The sequence below is a fragment of the Pseudorca crassidens genome, chromosome 2 (assembly GCF_039906515.1).
Source record: "Pseudorca crassidens isolate mPseCra1 chromosome 2, mPseCra1.hap1, whole genome shotgun sequence".
In the NCBI taxonomy this organism is placed as follows: Eukaryota; Metazoa; Chordata; class Mammalia; order Artiodactyla; family Delphinidae; genus Pseudorca; species Pseudorca crassidens.
In genome coordinates, this window is record NC_090297.1 from 152023986 (window position 1) to 152039766 (window position 15781).

The 15781-nt window shown below is 38.4% G+C and overlaps 1 protein-coding gene across 11 annotated transcripts in view; it reads right to left on the reverse strand.

The window, feature by feature from the left end:
- The window catches only part of ZC3H11A (zinc finger CCCH-type containing 11A), a 39141-nt gene that overhangs the window by 10173 nt on the left and 13187 nt on the right, over nt 1-15781 (reverse strand). For 10 of the 11 annotated variants that reach the window (XM_067729357.1, XM_067729351.1, XM_067729353.1 and 7 more), the window contains 8 exons: nt 15561-15680; nt 8617-8740; nt 6083-6286; nt 5841-5957; nt 5474-5554; nt 4116-4226; nt 3244-3306; nt 1785-1883 (listed from right to left, as the gene is read on the reverse strand). In XM_067729357.1, the coding sequence (XP_067585458.1) occupies nt 1785-1883; nt 3244-3306; nt 4116-4226; nt 5474-5554; nt 5841-5957; nt 6083-6286; nt 8617-8740; nt 15561-15680 (919 nt within the window). The remainder of the gene's footprint in view (nt 1-1784; nt 1884-3243; nt 3307-4115; nt 4227-5473; nt 5555-5840; nt 5958-6082; nt 6287-8616; nt 8741-15560; nt 15681-15781) is intronic. The other variant, XM_067729361.1, reaches the window with a different exon arrangement.

The window sequence follows — 15781 nt, forward strand, 5'->3', positions numbered from 1 at the left end:
TCAAAAATCTTTTTCAAAGGTCACGAATTAGGCTTATACTTGTTTTCTAATGAAAATGCTTTTCAAAAATCTATTCAGGTCTTACAACTTCTTCTTCACAGTACAGATAGATCTATACAAATAATGGATTCTCTAGAGCACTTTGGAAAGCACAAAGAAAAAGTCCTCTCTTTTACATCTGAAAAGCAAAAATTACTGAATTTAAGGAAATAATTTTGTTACTGTGCAACATTCTAAAATCTTATCATTCTAAAATCTTATTGGCATCAAAAGGCTTTTTCCCCCCTAGATCCATCTGAAATATGCTCTTTAGTTATGAGAGTCTTCAATACGATTGATAGGCAAAAGGGAAGGAAATTTGACTGCAAAGAAAAAAAAGTTAACTTCTGTTTACAGCTTTCAGAATACAGGAAAGCCCCCAAACAAGAAAGTCTACTCGTCAAAGCCTCTCGGGCTAGGGGAGAGGTGGAAAGAAGTGTCTTATCTTCGGCAGAAGTTGAAACTAAACACAAGAAGGAAAAAACATTTTTTTTTTCAAGTAATTAACACCACTGCTTCACTGCAAGTGAGACAAGGGGAAAAAAATCCAACCCTTTACTTCCTTCTATAAATAACACTTCAACTATAAAATCATTCTAACTTCCAAATCTCTCTCTAATTAGTCTGCATCTCTTCATACCAACTTCCAGAACACTAAATCTATGACACTAACTCCTCTTGCCTGGATTATTTTAACAGCCTGCTAACTCATTCCTGGACAGCACTCTTATCCCCTTTCTCCATATTTTAGATGATGGTTCCAAAATGCCAATATGAGGATCTCTGATCCTTGTTTATAACCTTCCCATTGTTTGCTACTATCTTAGGATAAGCCCAAACTCTCTAATATGGCTTAAAAGGTTCTGTTATCAGCAGTCCTCAAACTTTTTGGCACCAGGGACCAGTTTCGTGGAAGACAATTTTTCCACGGACCCAAGGTGGGGAGGGGGTGGTTTTGGGATGATTCAAGCGCATTACGTTTATTGTGCATTTATTTCTATTATTATTACATTGTAACATATAATTAAATAATTATACAACTCACCATAATGCTGACAGGAGGCAGAGCTCAGGGGGTAATGCGAGCTATGGTGAGTGGCTGTAAATACAGATGAAGCTTCACTTGCTCACCTGCTGCTCACCTCCTGCTGTGCGGCCCAGTTCCTAACAGGCCACAGACAGCTACCTGTCCGTGACCCGGGGGTTGGGGACTCCTGCTCTATACGACCAATCCCTTCTTCCTCTCCAGTTACCATGCTCTTCATTCCAATTCTGATTGAGTCACAGTGAGTCCCTTGAGCTCTGTGCCTTCTGTGTATTATACTCTCTGCCTCTGGCCCTTCAACTTTACCTGGCTAAATCATATTTCAGGTCTAAGCTTCAATATCATTTCCTCTGGGAACCTTTCCCTGACAGATGGTGAGATTAGGTGCCCTTCCTATGTGCTCCCATAACACTGTGTACTTTCTCTGTCACAGAATTTATCACAATATATGTAAAGATTCCTATCTGCCATTATACTACAAGCTCCTGAGGTCTGTGATGGTGTTTATTTTTATCCAATGGTGTCTACCTAGAATCCAGCAGAGTAAACATTCAAATGTTTGTTGAACGAATAATAAAACAGACACAAGAAGATAATAATCTTATTAACCTGAACAAAAAGAATGACAAACCATACCTGTTAACATTACAAGAGACAAGTGTCAAGATTACACACACAAAGTATATTAGAACAAAAGTACCTTTCTTTGGTGTTCTGTCAGTGTCAGTCTCTGGAGCTTCAACTTTCTTCCCTAGCCTTTGTGCAAGGCTATGCTTTAATGGAGGATCACTGTCGCAACCTACAAACAGAGAGAGGGAACTCAGTTTAAGATTTCAAGCCAACCTTCAGCAAGGTCAAGAAATACAGGCAAAAACAGACAATGTAGAATAATTCTGTAAGTTTTCTGCATTTATATGATGTGTTCATTCACTAGCTTCCTTATAACTCAATGTTAGAGAAGGAATAAAAATGTCCCAGAAAAAAAAGGTAAGGAAGGAGATAAAAAAATTAGAATGCACAAATTAACATTTACCAAATAACTAAAACTATAAATGGAGGATTATAAACCCTGATTAAAGCTGAAATTCAGGAATAGGAATATGTGAAAAAAAAAATCTTCATGCACAAAAAATATCTTTAACTGGCCAACTGTTGAATTCTAGGTCGATCTGTGATTAAATACAACTGGGATGATTAGGAGGACAGCAAAAGAACCATAAAATTAAAAATTTTCCAGGGACATGAAGACTCCAAAGGCCAAAGAGCCCCTTTCTTCGATTCCAGATAAGAAATCTAAGGTTATGAAAGATGCTGTATCTTACCCAAGTCACCAATTAGTGACAGAGCCAGGACTTGAACCAAGTTTCCTGACTCCTGGTTTATTGCATTACACTGGTCAATACAAGCTGTTTAAATGTCAAAAGTTTTTAAAAACTATTCTTTGGATCACTTGACTGAAGGTAGAACTTTAGCAGGGTCCCATAAAAACTTTAAAGACCCTACACAGAATGTACTTTTCTCTCTCCTCTTATTTGTAATTTAAATATACAACCCCAAATCACAAAGTTTATTACACATATGCTGATATTAAAATAGATTATTTCCGTAATTTTTTACCTAAATTTCTCAGGCAGCGAGAATGGTATAAAACAAAACACAAAACAGATAAGATTTCATATTCATAAGCACATTTTAAAGGAGCATGAAGGAACCTCTGAAGTCAGATAAGATTTTCAAAATAATTATTTTGAGACAGATACACTAGGGTCAGTACACAGTAATTCAGTTACATGGTAAAATACTTCCCTAAGTATAAAATAGCACTAATAAATTCAAGGACTGAATTTATATTAACTGGACACTTTGTTTTCCCTCTAAAAACTCAAATTTCAATTTATCCATACAAACAGAGGTATTCTTTACTCTTTTTTAAACCGAGTACCTTCTAAAAAGTTGTCCATAATCTAATTAAAACACTATAAATTTGTATAACTTCGCACATGTCAAAAACATGAAGAGATTTTATACATGCTTTCAGCCAGAAATACAAGGGAGTTAATATCAATATTGACACGGCATTTGTATAAAGAGAATTTTGGAGGAGATATGTAATGCACAAACAAGCAGAAAACAAAGGATATGCTCAAAACTTATCTCACCTCCTGAAAATTTGTGTTTCCCCAGTCTCTCCGTTAGACTCAATCTTACCAAAGGTTCTTCTCCTAAAATGGCAAAAACAGAATTTCTCTACCATTAGCCAATTTTTCCGTATTCAGTAACTACTAATGGGTACAAAGTATGCTCTGATATTAAAGTCTCTTGGAAATCAGATCTCAGTCTTAAGGAAAACTACCCACATTAAAAGAAAAAAAAATCAACCTATTAAATAATAATTTAAATAACCAAATGCACAGTCCAAAGGGAAGCAATAGCACAGTCCTAATTAATAGTAGCTAAGTACACAAAGACAAGCTGTGTCTAACCAATTGATTATAAAACCCAAGCTATACTTTTGCTTGTGCACTTCCATATGTTAAATGAAATCATACTTTACTCCACTGCTAACTCTCCTATATAACGTTCCTTGATCACCCCAGCAAAAAGTGAGATCTCTTTCCTCTGATTCTTTGTTGTCTGAATGGCACATTTTAATGTATCTGCATACTACAATTACTTGTGTCATATTCCCTATCAGATTTAAAACTATTAAGGGAAAAAGACTTTTACATTTTTCTATAACTTAAAAGGTATATTACAGTTCTTTACTTACAATGGACAGTCAATAAATTCGTTGGATAAAATAAACAGTATATGTAAAAATCAAATACAATACATAATGTGAGAGCTGCATGATTAAGAATTTCATCTTTTTAAACAGTAGGGGCAAATGCACTAATTTTTCATCATTCTATCCAATCAACATACTGAAGACTCCCTGCAAATCCACCAATATACCCAACCCAAGCATTTTGCTCTCCCAGTCATTTAAAAGTAGTAGGCTGACACCTCTTAAGACCTACCTATACCTCACCTTGTTTGTTGGACAGAGTTACTGTCCTCACCACAGTCCGGACATTCTCTTTTTCAGGACCTGGAATGGTCTGTGGTTGGAGTAAAAGACTGGAAACTCCTGAAGAACCTTCTAAATATAGAGAGTCAAAAACAGTAAATAATTTATGGAAAATACAGCTATCAGAAGTCAAGAAATTCTGTTTTTGAGACCAGGTAAATCCAACACAGACCACTGGACTACAAGTCAATCAGTTTTTGTGTTCCTGTTTGCCTACAGTGAAATGGAGTAGGGAAAGGGGAGATAATCTTATTTTTTATCTGCCTTTGGCACAATGTGAAAGTAAAATATAAAACTGTTTTGAGTGACTCAGGCACTCAATGTACTTTTATTTACTAGGAAGGCTAACATTATTCTAAAGTTAACCTCAGAAGCACATTAGCTATTAAGTGTGTTAATTCAATCTTTTCCATCTATATTCAATTATCTGCAAAACACAACTCCAAAGTTGCTACGGAACAATCCTTAGCAAGAAGGCACTTAGAACCAACCATTTGATTCCCTCTAAATGCATTTCACACTATATAATTTTTAGGGTTGGAAATATAGATCAACCAGGCTAAGGCAAGCACCAGAAGAAAATCCTAGCAGCTCTTGAGGAAGAATTCACCTACTACAAAATGAACTTTTTCCTCTTTTAAGTAATAGTTTAGGGAATTCCCTGGCGGTCCAGTGGTCAGGACTCCACGCTTCCACTCCAGGGGGCATGGGTTCAATAACCTGGTTGGGGAATTAAGATCCTGCAAGCCATGCAATGCGTTCAAAAAAACAAACAAACAAAAAAAACCAAAAACCTTATATGCTATTCTTTAGTTATATTTCTCAAAATAAACAAGTTCTTTCAGGTTCTTCATTGTATGTGCCTAGCTCTGAACAGTTAGGGACTGAAACAGCTGCAATGGGTTAAAAAAGCAACTGTGATTTAAATAAGACTGTGTTTTACTTCAAAGAAGCCACAAAAATCAAAATCTATTTGCTCATTTTGGTTGGTGTCAAGTGTCCTTATTATCAGAAGTATCTTTTTTTTTTTTTTGGCTGCATTGGGTCTTCATTGCTGCAGAAGTGTCCTTTCTATTCTTCTGTAGCAACATTCAATCCTCCGTGTCAGGATTTCCCTGGTGGTCCAGTGGTTAAGACACCACACTCCCAATGCAGGGGGCCTGGGTTCCATCCCTGGTCAGGGAACTAGATCCCACATGCATGCCGCAACTAAGGAACCTGCCTGCCGCAACTGAGACCCGGGGGAACCAAGTCAATAAATAAATAAATTTATTTATTAAAAAAAAAAATCCTCCATGTCAAAACTCCTGATAACTCACCACCTTGCTTCTTTGATTTTTCCTTCATTTTCTTTGATTTAATTTCTTCAAGAGTTTTTATCCCAAAATTCAAACATTCACCTAGGAATGCAAATAGCAACCACATGAGGAACCAGCACCATTTCACCTCTGCAGTTTATTTGTACACAGCTGGCATTCAAATGTTTGTTCAATGAATAAGAGAAATTAAGTGTGTGTGTGTGTGTGTGTGTGTGTGTGTGTGTGTGTGTGTATAATGGGCGCAAGGAAGATGGAGGTGGTGGTAATCATGAACTAAATTTCAGAGGTATTTAAAATAGTCTGGACTCACTCAACAGTGCTGTAAGATTTATGAGCAGGAACCAGCATCAATACAGCCTCTTCTTACCTTGTTTTAAATTGACCCCAGGTTTCCGGGCAGAAGCCACTCGTAATCCATTATGAACTTCAGGAGTTGGTTGCAGGGTAGGTGTTTTGGTTTCATCACCTTCCTCAGAAAACTGATCTATATCATCAAAATTTAAGGCAAATTCCCAATTAAAAACAGGTCTACTAGAGCTTCAAGTCTGATTCTAATTCACTAAGTTACCCTGATCATTTACTTGCCTTAAAGAAAGAGCTAAAGCTTACCATCATCATCTTCATCATCATCTGCAGCATTGATTACCACTGGTGGATGTGTAGGGCTAGGAACATTTTCTGAACTTTCTACTTTCATAATACTTCGCAGTTGAGGAGAGGGATTAGACTGGACAGATAATTTGCTCTGTTGAACTGTGAGCTGGCTAGCCTTCACTTCCTCTTCTGGTGACTCAGGCACAGTGGGCAACACAGCTAGACATACAAAGTTAGTCATAAATTAAAAATAGAAGATACAGTCCCAATTCATCAAAAATCTCTGACAGAACAGTATGGAGGTTCCTTAAAAAACTAAAAATATAACTGCCATATATCTCAGCAATCCCACTACTGGGCAAATACCCTGAGAAAACCATAATTCAAAAAGAGTCACGTACCACAATGGTCATTGCAGCTCTATTTACAATAGCCAGGACATGGAAGCAATCTAAGTGTCCAACAACAGATGAATGGATAAAGAAGATGTGGCACATATATACAATACAATATTACTCAGCCATAAAAAGAAACGAAATTGAGTTACTGGTAGTGAGGTGGATGGACCTAGAGTCTGTCATACAGAGTGAAGTAAGTCAGAAAGAGAAAAACAAATATCATATGCTAACACATATATATGGAATCTAAAAAAAAAATGGTTCTGATGAACCTAGGGGCAGGACAGGAATAAACACATAGACGTAAAGAATGGACTTGAGGACACGGGGAGAGGGAAGGATAAGCTGGGACGAAGTGAGAGAGTAACACTGACATATATACACTACCAAATGGAAAATAAATAGCTAGTGGGAAGCAGCTGCATAGCACAGGGAGATCAGCTTGGTGCTCTGTGACCACCTAGAGGGGTGGGATAGGGAGGGTGGGAGGGAGATGCAAGAGGGAGGAGATATGGGGATATATGTATAGCTGATTCTCTTTGTTATAAAGCAGAAACTAACACACCATCGTAAAGCAATTATACTCCAATAAAGATGTTTTTTTAAAAAAAAAAAATCTCCAACCACCTATCATAAGTTTGGTGATTTTCTTTGAGCATTATGTCCTTTTAATTCATGTCTTTTAATTAAAATTTTAATCTGGGCTTCCCTGGTGGCGCAGTGGTTGAGAGTCCGCCTGCTGATGCAGGGGACATGGGTTCGTGCCCCGGTCCCGGAAGATCCCACATGCCGCGGAGCGGCTGGGTCCGTGAGCCATGGCCGCTGAGCCTGCGTGTCCGGAGCCTGTGCTCCACAACGGGAGAGGCCACAACAGTGAGAGGCCCGCGTACCGCAAAAAAAAAAAAAAAAAATTTTAATCTAATTTTTAATTTCCCCATTTTCCCAATTAGGTTTTAAACTCCCAGGGAGGGAAAATGTGGCTTTCAACTAGTAACTATTCACTGCACATAAACACACTCAAAGTGGGTGCTCAAAACAGAGAATAAACAGGAAGCTAGATGCACAGCAACTATTTACAAATTCTAGACATTAAATTTTAATACTAAAATTCTAGGCTCTTTGATCAAGAAGCAGCTTTTTAAAGAGATAGCGGGCAATACTTCTGAATTATACCAGAAAGGGGTGAGCCTTTTTCCCCTTAAATAGAGATAAAAATATATATCCATCAAATTTTAATCACATAGCAGATGTGGCTTTAAATGGCTGATCACTCCACTAGGAAATTACTTTAAAAGGACTTTAAATACTAGCTTTTGGCAGAGTGTAAGTTTCATTTTAGATTACACCCTAGAGCAGGGGCAGTGTTAGCAAATGTTTTTCTGTAAAGAGGTATATAGTAAATATTTTAGGCCTTGTAGATCTTGTCTCAACTACTCAACTCTGAAGCAGTAGCACAAAATCTGGCCACAGGGGCTTCCCTGGTGGCGCAGTGGTTGAGAGTCTGCCTGCCGATGCAAGGGACACGGGTTCGTGCCCCGGTCTGGGAAGATCCCACATGCTGTGGAGCGGCTGGGCCCGTGAGCCATGGCCGCCGGGCCTGTGCTCCAAAACGGGAGAGGCCACAACAGTGAGAGGCCCGCATACCGCAAAAAATAAATATAAATAAATAAATAAAGCTTGTGTTTCCTTATTTTTAAAAAAAAAAAAATCTGGCCACAGAAAATATATAAACAAATGGGCAGGGCTTCATTTCAATAAATCTTTATTTTACAAAACAGGTGGAAGACCAGACTTGCCAACACCCCTGGCCTGGAGAATCAAGTTTCTTTTGAAAATCTCTATAGATATGATAAGAAAATGGGAAATGAGGTAATAAGCTGTAGTAATCTAAACTATCTTGCCAAGAAACATTTGTGAAGCAGCATGGATTTTGGAAACAAAGTTTTAATCGTGACTGCTATTTTATTGGCTTATGACTGTGTACAAGTCATTTAACCTTAATAAAGTTCAATTCCCTCATCTGTGAAGTGAAAATAATACTGCTCTCTCACAAGACTAAAAGAAGGCAATGTTTATAAAGTACTCTGTACATTGTGCATGTAGGTGTTCATTATACAGTAACTATTCTTTCAAAATTGAAACGAATCTCACTTTTGCTTGGAGGTAGGAAAAGGCCATCAACAAAACGTCCTCTGTTGTGATGAAAAGCACAGTTTAGTTTCTGACATCCCACTGGCTGATTTTCCCAATAACAAGGAATCTCACTGCGTTTTTTCTGTAAGAGGAAAAACACATTATTTTCAAATAAAAAATAGTGTGACCTGTATTAATTTGGTCATGTTTTCTGGACAAAGTTCATACAAGGTTAAAAAATCTGAGGCATGTGAAATGATTTTGAGTATGAGGAAGAAGGGCTGCTGAAAGTAACTTATTCTAGCATGACAGAGAGATGAAAGGAACAGGGAAGTAGTCTGCTATTCTTTCCTCCTTGCCCTAATCCTTGAACTCCTAAATGTCTACATTTAATTTAGAAAAGCAGGGTAATATAGTAGGTAAGACTATGGAATCAAGGATAAGAGTCAAGAATCTCTATTATGTTACTTATTGACCATGTGATGTCAAATAATTTAATACCTCTTAGTCTCACTTTCCTCAGCTATAAAATGGGAGTAACAGTAGCTATTAATTAGTTTCTCATGAGAGTTAAATGAAATAATGTACATGAAGCACTTAGCACACAGAAAAGACGCAATAAACTGCAGTTATTATTTGAAGCTGAGAGTTCAAGACTTGGAAAAATTCTTCCTCTTCCCATTCGTGACTTCTAAAGGTTCATGTAACACACTAGGATGGTTATCTTTCCTTCCCAAGCTACCTCGCTCTTATAAAGGGGAAAAAGAAAAACAAGAATACTGGTACATCTAGAATGATTTGCTGGATAACAGGATGTATGTCCAAGAGAAACACATACATAAGTTCTAATATACACATTAGATGTATATAAAGAATATTCAAAGAACACTATTTGTAACAGCTCCAAAATGGAAACAAACCAAATGTACATCAACACTAGAAAGGATAAATACATTGTAGTATATTCATAAAATACAATGCTATCCAGTAATGAGAGGGAATAAACTTAACACCATGGGTGCAGAACGAAAGAAGCCAGACACAAAAGAGCACATCCTGTGTAATTCCATTTATGTAAAGACCAAAACAGTTAAAACTCCTCTATTGCAGAGTAGTCAAGACGGTGATTAGTTTTGGGGGTGTGGTGAGTGACAATGAAGAGATAAAGGGGGAAGACAGAGTATTGGAAATGTTCTATTTCTTGATCAGGGTGCTGGTCTAGTAAGTATATTCACTTTGTGAAAATTCTTCAACTTGTAAGATTATGATATGTGCACATTTCTATATATACTTTAACAAACAGTTCAATAAAGAAAAAAAAAGACATGATAAGCACTTCTGAAAAGCAACTAAATTCTGATTAATAACCTGCATTATGTTGGATCTCTCATAATAAGCAGTCTAAGGATTAAATTTCCAGGAAAGAACAGAAGCACTACTTCAGAAATCTTTAAATATGGAGGAAAGAAACAGAGGAACAATGACCATTACAAAAAGATCCTTAAATGTATCAAAAGGGGCAAAGATCCCAATATCTACTATATTGGGAGACTGATAATTTGATAATACACTGTGTTGGTAGGGATGTGGAAGAATCATGGAGTCCCACATACTGATAATGAAAATATAAATTAGCTCAACATCTCTGAAAGTGATTGGGTAAAAACTATGTAAAAAATTTATGTCCTGCATTTACTGCCACATATTTTTAAAAAGTATAGCAAATAGGGCTTCCCTAGTGGCGCAGTGGTTGGGAGTCCGCCTGCCGAGGCGGGGGATGCGGGTTTGTGCCCCGGTCCGGGAGGATCCCGCGTGCCGTGGAGCAGCTGGGCCCGTGGGCCGTGGCCACTGGGCCTGCGCGTCCGGAGCCTGTGCTCCGCGGCGGGAGAGGCCGCAGCAGTGAGAGGCCCGCGTACCGCAAAAAAAAAAAAGTATAGCAAATAACTTTGCCTCTGAAAAAACTGGATAGAATTTATTAGTCTCCCGTTACACTTAAAAGGTAGGTATAATAGATACCATTGTTTTTTAGAATAACAACAATTACTCTATTACTCCTTGAGGCAGAATCTAATGCCAATCTTCCTTGCTCCTGGATTTGTGTTTGCTTAAGTTTTTACTTCTTTCCTGAAAGCAATCTTCAAATTACTGGATGACTACTGTGATAGCATCCTCTTTATACAGGAGTCACATGACGTTTATTTGATCTGTTTAATACTTTTACTGAATTTTGTTTCAAAATAAAAAGTAAAACATAAGCAAAGAAGATGACTTGGAAAATAAAATTAATGCCTGTTAGGCCATTACCCAGTGAGAGTCACTTATTTTGGTATAGAATTCTTTTTCTTAAAAAACAAAAACAAAAACCTGTAGAATGTATTGATTCACACTTAAAAGAAAGTTGTTCCATATAATTCTGTACATTTTCACTTAGCAACGCATCCTCCATAGTAACATTCTCCTGTATGATTACTCCTCTTTTTTTTTTTTTTTGCGGTATGCGGGCTTCTCACTGCCGTGGCCTCTCCCGTCGCGGAGCACAGGCTCCAGACGCGCAGGCTCAGCGGCCATGGCTCACGGGCCCAGCTGCTCCGCGGCATGTGGGATCCTCCCGGATCGGGGCACGTACCCACATCCCCTGCATCGGCAGGTGGACTCTCAACCACTGCGCCACCAGGGAAGCCCCTCCTTTAACTTTTTAACAGTAACATAGCACATGGTCGAAAGATATATAGTTAATGCTCACATTATTTAATTAGCAAATACTGAACAATTCTGCTCAAGGAAACAGAGTTGGGTTCCTGAAAGCTCTTGGTCACATTTTCATCAAGTGATCAATACATAATCTTGTTTGATGTGTGTCTGTGTTTAAAGACACCTTATTTAATAAATATCACTGGGGACTTCCCTGGTGGCGCATTGGTTAAGAATCCGCTTGCCAATGTAGGGGACACAGGTTCAATCCCTGGTCTGGGAAGATCCCACATGCTGCGGAGCAACTAAGCCCATGTGCCACGACTACCGAAGCCCGCATGCCCTAGAGCCCGCGCACCACAACTACTGAAGCCCGCACACTCCAGGGCCTGCGTGCCACAACTACTGAGCCCATGTGCTGCAACTACTGAAGCCTGTGTGCCTAGAGCCAGTGCTCCACAACGAGAAGCCGCCACAATGAGAAGCCCGCACACCGCAATGAAGAGTAGCCCCCACTCGCTGCAACTAGAGAAAGCCTGTGCACAGCAACAAAGACCCAATGCAGCCAAAAATAAATAAAATTTTAATAAATAAATAAGTATCATTGATTCATTAACACTGAACTCAAGGTCAACAGCGCTGTAACTCACACCTGAATGAAGCTTATCGAACACTCGTGTTTTCTACACAAGGCACATAAGAGCTTTCTTGCACTTAGGGACATTACATACAGCACTTCAGCACTACACTTGGGGGCCATTTAAAACAGCAAAATCACAAACAAAAAGCACAAAAATGCAAACAAACATGGCACTAAATAGATCATGAAGAGGACATCTGTACTGATTTGGGGGTTATAAATTTTAGCATATATACAAATTTGCAAATATGGAACCCATGAATAATGAAAGTCGATGCATCTAGAAAGGGGGGTATACAGTAAACCGACTCCTTACCATTCCCATCTCCACTCTCCTATAGCCATTGTTGTTAGGTTTCTCCTTTATACTTCCAGAGATATTTAAAAGGCATATACGAGTGAAAAACAAATATAAATTCTTTTCCTTATCTTTTTTTTAAACACAAATGGTAGTATATTACACACTTTATTCTGTCCTTTGCTTTTTCAGTGACACTATATCCTGATCTTTTCATATAAATAAATAAGTAGTATCCCTTTAAAATTTTTTGGTAACAGCTGCCCAGCACTCCACTGTATGAATGTAATAAAATTTATTTTAAATGAAGGTTCAGTTGCTTCATACACTTTACATATTACAAATTATGTTACAATGAGTAATTCTGCATAGATCTCATTTTGCACATGAGTACAGATGAGACAAAGGTTCAAGTAGTTAGTAGTTTTGAAAGATGCAGCCAAACAAGCCTCTGTGCAAAAAAGAGTTAACAGAGTAGCCTAGCCCTAAGCCTGCAGTCCTCAGATAGCCTGCTTGTAAGGCTGGTCCTTTCCCGGCATGTGGGAAATTGGCTCTTATAATGCTCCTGGTCAGTTAACTGATCACTGTGCCTGGACTGTTCATGCAAACAATATGGCTTATGCTGAACACCTGACATCCTTCTAGGAGACTAGAGTTTTGGTATGTGTTAGGTAGAGGGTGCCTATGTGACCAGCCCCAATAAAAAAATTTGGATGCTGATCTAATGGGCTTCCTTGGGCAAAAACACCCCACACATGTTGCTGCATTTTCACCACTGGGGGAAATGTATGTTCTTTGTGACCCCTTATGGGAGGGAAAGATAATAAAAGAAACCCACACATGGATTCCTCCAGTCTCTGTGTTTTTTTCTTTTATGATCAGTGTAACCTTACTATATCACTGTAATAAATCTTAGCCATGAATAAACCATATGCCAAGTCCCACGAGTTTTTTAGAAAATCTCCAAACGCAGATGTTCTTAGAGACTGATACACCTTTCCTAGGAGTTGTGCCAGTTTACACTCTGCTCGCAATGTTACAACATGATCTTTTGAAAGTTCCAGAGTATTTCTTTTTCTGAATGTATTTAGTGAATTCCCTATTTGGAAGACAGCATAGAATGTAGCTGAGAGACCATAAATCTGAAACCAGAATGGAGTAGTTATATAACCACAGGCATACAAATTGCATATTTAGTCTCTTTCTTCTTTCCCCACCCCCTCTCAAACAATTCAGTCCAAAGTCATTAGGTGAAGCTGAGAGAGGTAGGCATTCATGTTGGGAGAGGGAAGGGCAAGTGCCCCAGAGCAAGGTGTTGGAGGTTGACTGAGATGAGGAAGGTATCCATGTGACAAGGTGGAACCAGCTCATAGGGTGTCAGGGTTAGTAAGGCATTTGTGTAGGAGGATGGCCTGGCACAAGGTTGGCGCCTGAGAAGGGTGAGCAAGGCTTTTATGCAGAAGGGATCCTAATGTAGGGTGAGGAGGGTATACTCATGGAGTGTCAGCCTAGAATGGGCATCAAAGATCAAGTGAGGTGAGGAAGGCAGGCTCTTCTGAGTGGGTCCTGGTACAGTCAGAGAATGAGCAGGGTGAGGAAAGCAAGCATCTCACATGGGAGGGCTGCCCAACACACAGTATCAAAGCCCAAGGATGTGAAAAAGGCATCCATGAGGTCCGGAGCAGGGTGAGGAAGGAGTCCTCACAGTGGAGCAAGGTGGGAGGCCTGCCCTGGTACAGGATGTCAGAATAGAAACAAGGTGAGAAAGATGTCCTGTGCAGGAGCAGCCTCATGTGACATCAGAGCCTGAGAGGAAGAAACAGGCTGTAATACACTGTCTAGTTTACGTAACTAGGGGACTGATCAAGTAAGATTAAGAACAATGGAAATCAAGTTTTGGAGAAAAGAGTTACAAGTATGAATAAGGAGAAGCCTACACAAAACACTGTAGTGTTGGTAAATTGGAAGCATCTATGTGAACTCATGATTTTCAATACATAAAATAATAAACAATGATATAAATGTATGTATACACATTTATACATTCCTCTGTTCTGTCCACTGCATGCCTGGAAGCAGTGACACTCCAGAAGCAGTTACACTAGAAGGAACCAAGGCTCCTTGCAGAAATGGCTGATTCCACAACTGGAGGAGGAAAAGTACCAGATGAACCTGGATAATCTTGTTAGGCCACAAAGTGAAGACGTGTTCAAAGAATGATGGAAACATCAAAAAGACACAAAAACCAGCTTTAAGGTCTCTTACTGGCCCAAACTGAGTCAACCTGAGGATAACAAATGATAGTAGTGACATAAAACACATTGAATAAAATAGGAAACCATGAATTCACACATAAAAAGCTAGAAAAAAAACCTTGAGAACTTGATGAGGAACGGGATAATTACAAGGTCTCCAAGTTTCTCTCCAAAAAATACTTACTAAATACAAAAAGGAAAACTTTATAGTGAAGCAATCCGGTGGATACCACCTTAATGAAGTGATCGAAGTTAACAACATCAGTAATGGGATAATTAATATTGTATGCCACCCAATGATAAGCAATGAGAAGAATAATAAGAGGTGACTCTGTGATATTCCTGCCAAATATACATGACCTGAATTTAGTAATGAGAAAATATCAGATAAACCCAAATTGAGGAACACTCTACAGAATAACTGTCCTCAAACTACCAAAAATGTCAGGGCCAATGAAAGGCAAGAAAAAACTAACTGTTCTAGACAGAAGGAGACTGAAGAGTTATGGCAACTATATGCAACACTTGATTCTGGACTCACTCCTACTGCAATAAAGGACATCACTAGTACAATGGCAAAACTTGAATGGGATCTGAGGATTCAATGAAAATAATACATATATGTTAATTTTCTAATTTTGATGGTTGTATCACAGTTATGGAAGACAGTATCTTTCTTGTTTGTAGGAAACAGTCATGAAAGTATTTGGAAGTGATAGGAAATGTCAGTAATTTACCCCTAAATGGCTTAGAAGAAAGTTTTATAATACTGTACTTGCAAGTTTTCTCTAAGTTCAGATTGCTTTAAAATAAACATAGAAATATAAATACCCCCCAAATATACATATATAATTTTTACACTTTGGACAGATTACCAAACTACCTTTAAGAAATATGATACCAATTCATACCATGTAACATCTAGATATTAAGTGAACATTTTAATGAGAGAAATTTCAGTAGGTCATTAAAAAAATTTAACTCACATGTTATATGAAATGTTGTTTTTTACCCCCATATTTTTTATTGGCCCATTAGGACACAAGACTACTTACTATAATACAAACTGAAAACTTACATCAATCTCCATGTGCCGAAACCTGCACACCTGTCGAAAACAGCGCCCTTCCTGCCATAATGTGCAAACAGTTTCATTCCCTAATGCAGCTTCACAGTGACGGAATGGACAGCTGTCACCCTGTAAACAAGAGAATAATACAGAAAAGAACTGTGGTACCAAACTAGATCCCAGGCAAAATGTTCACTGTACATTTCTTGGTATCTAGACAAACACAAAGC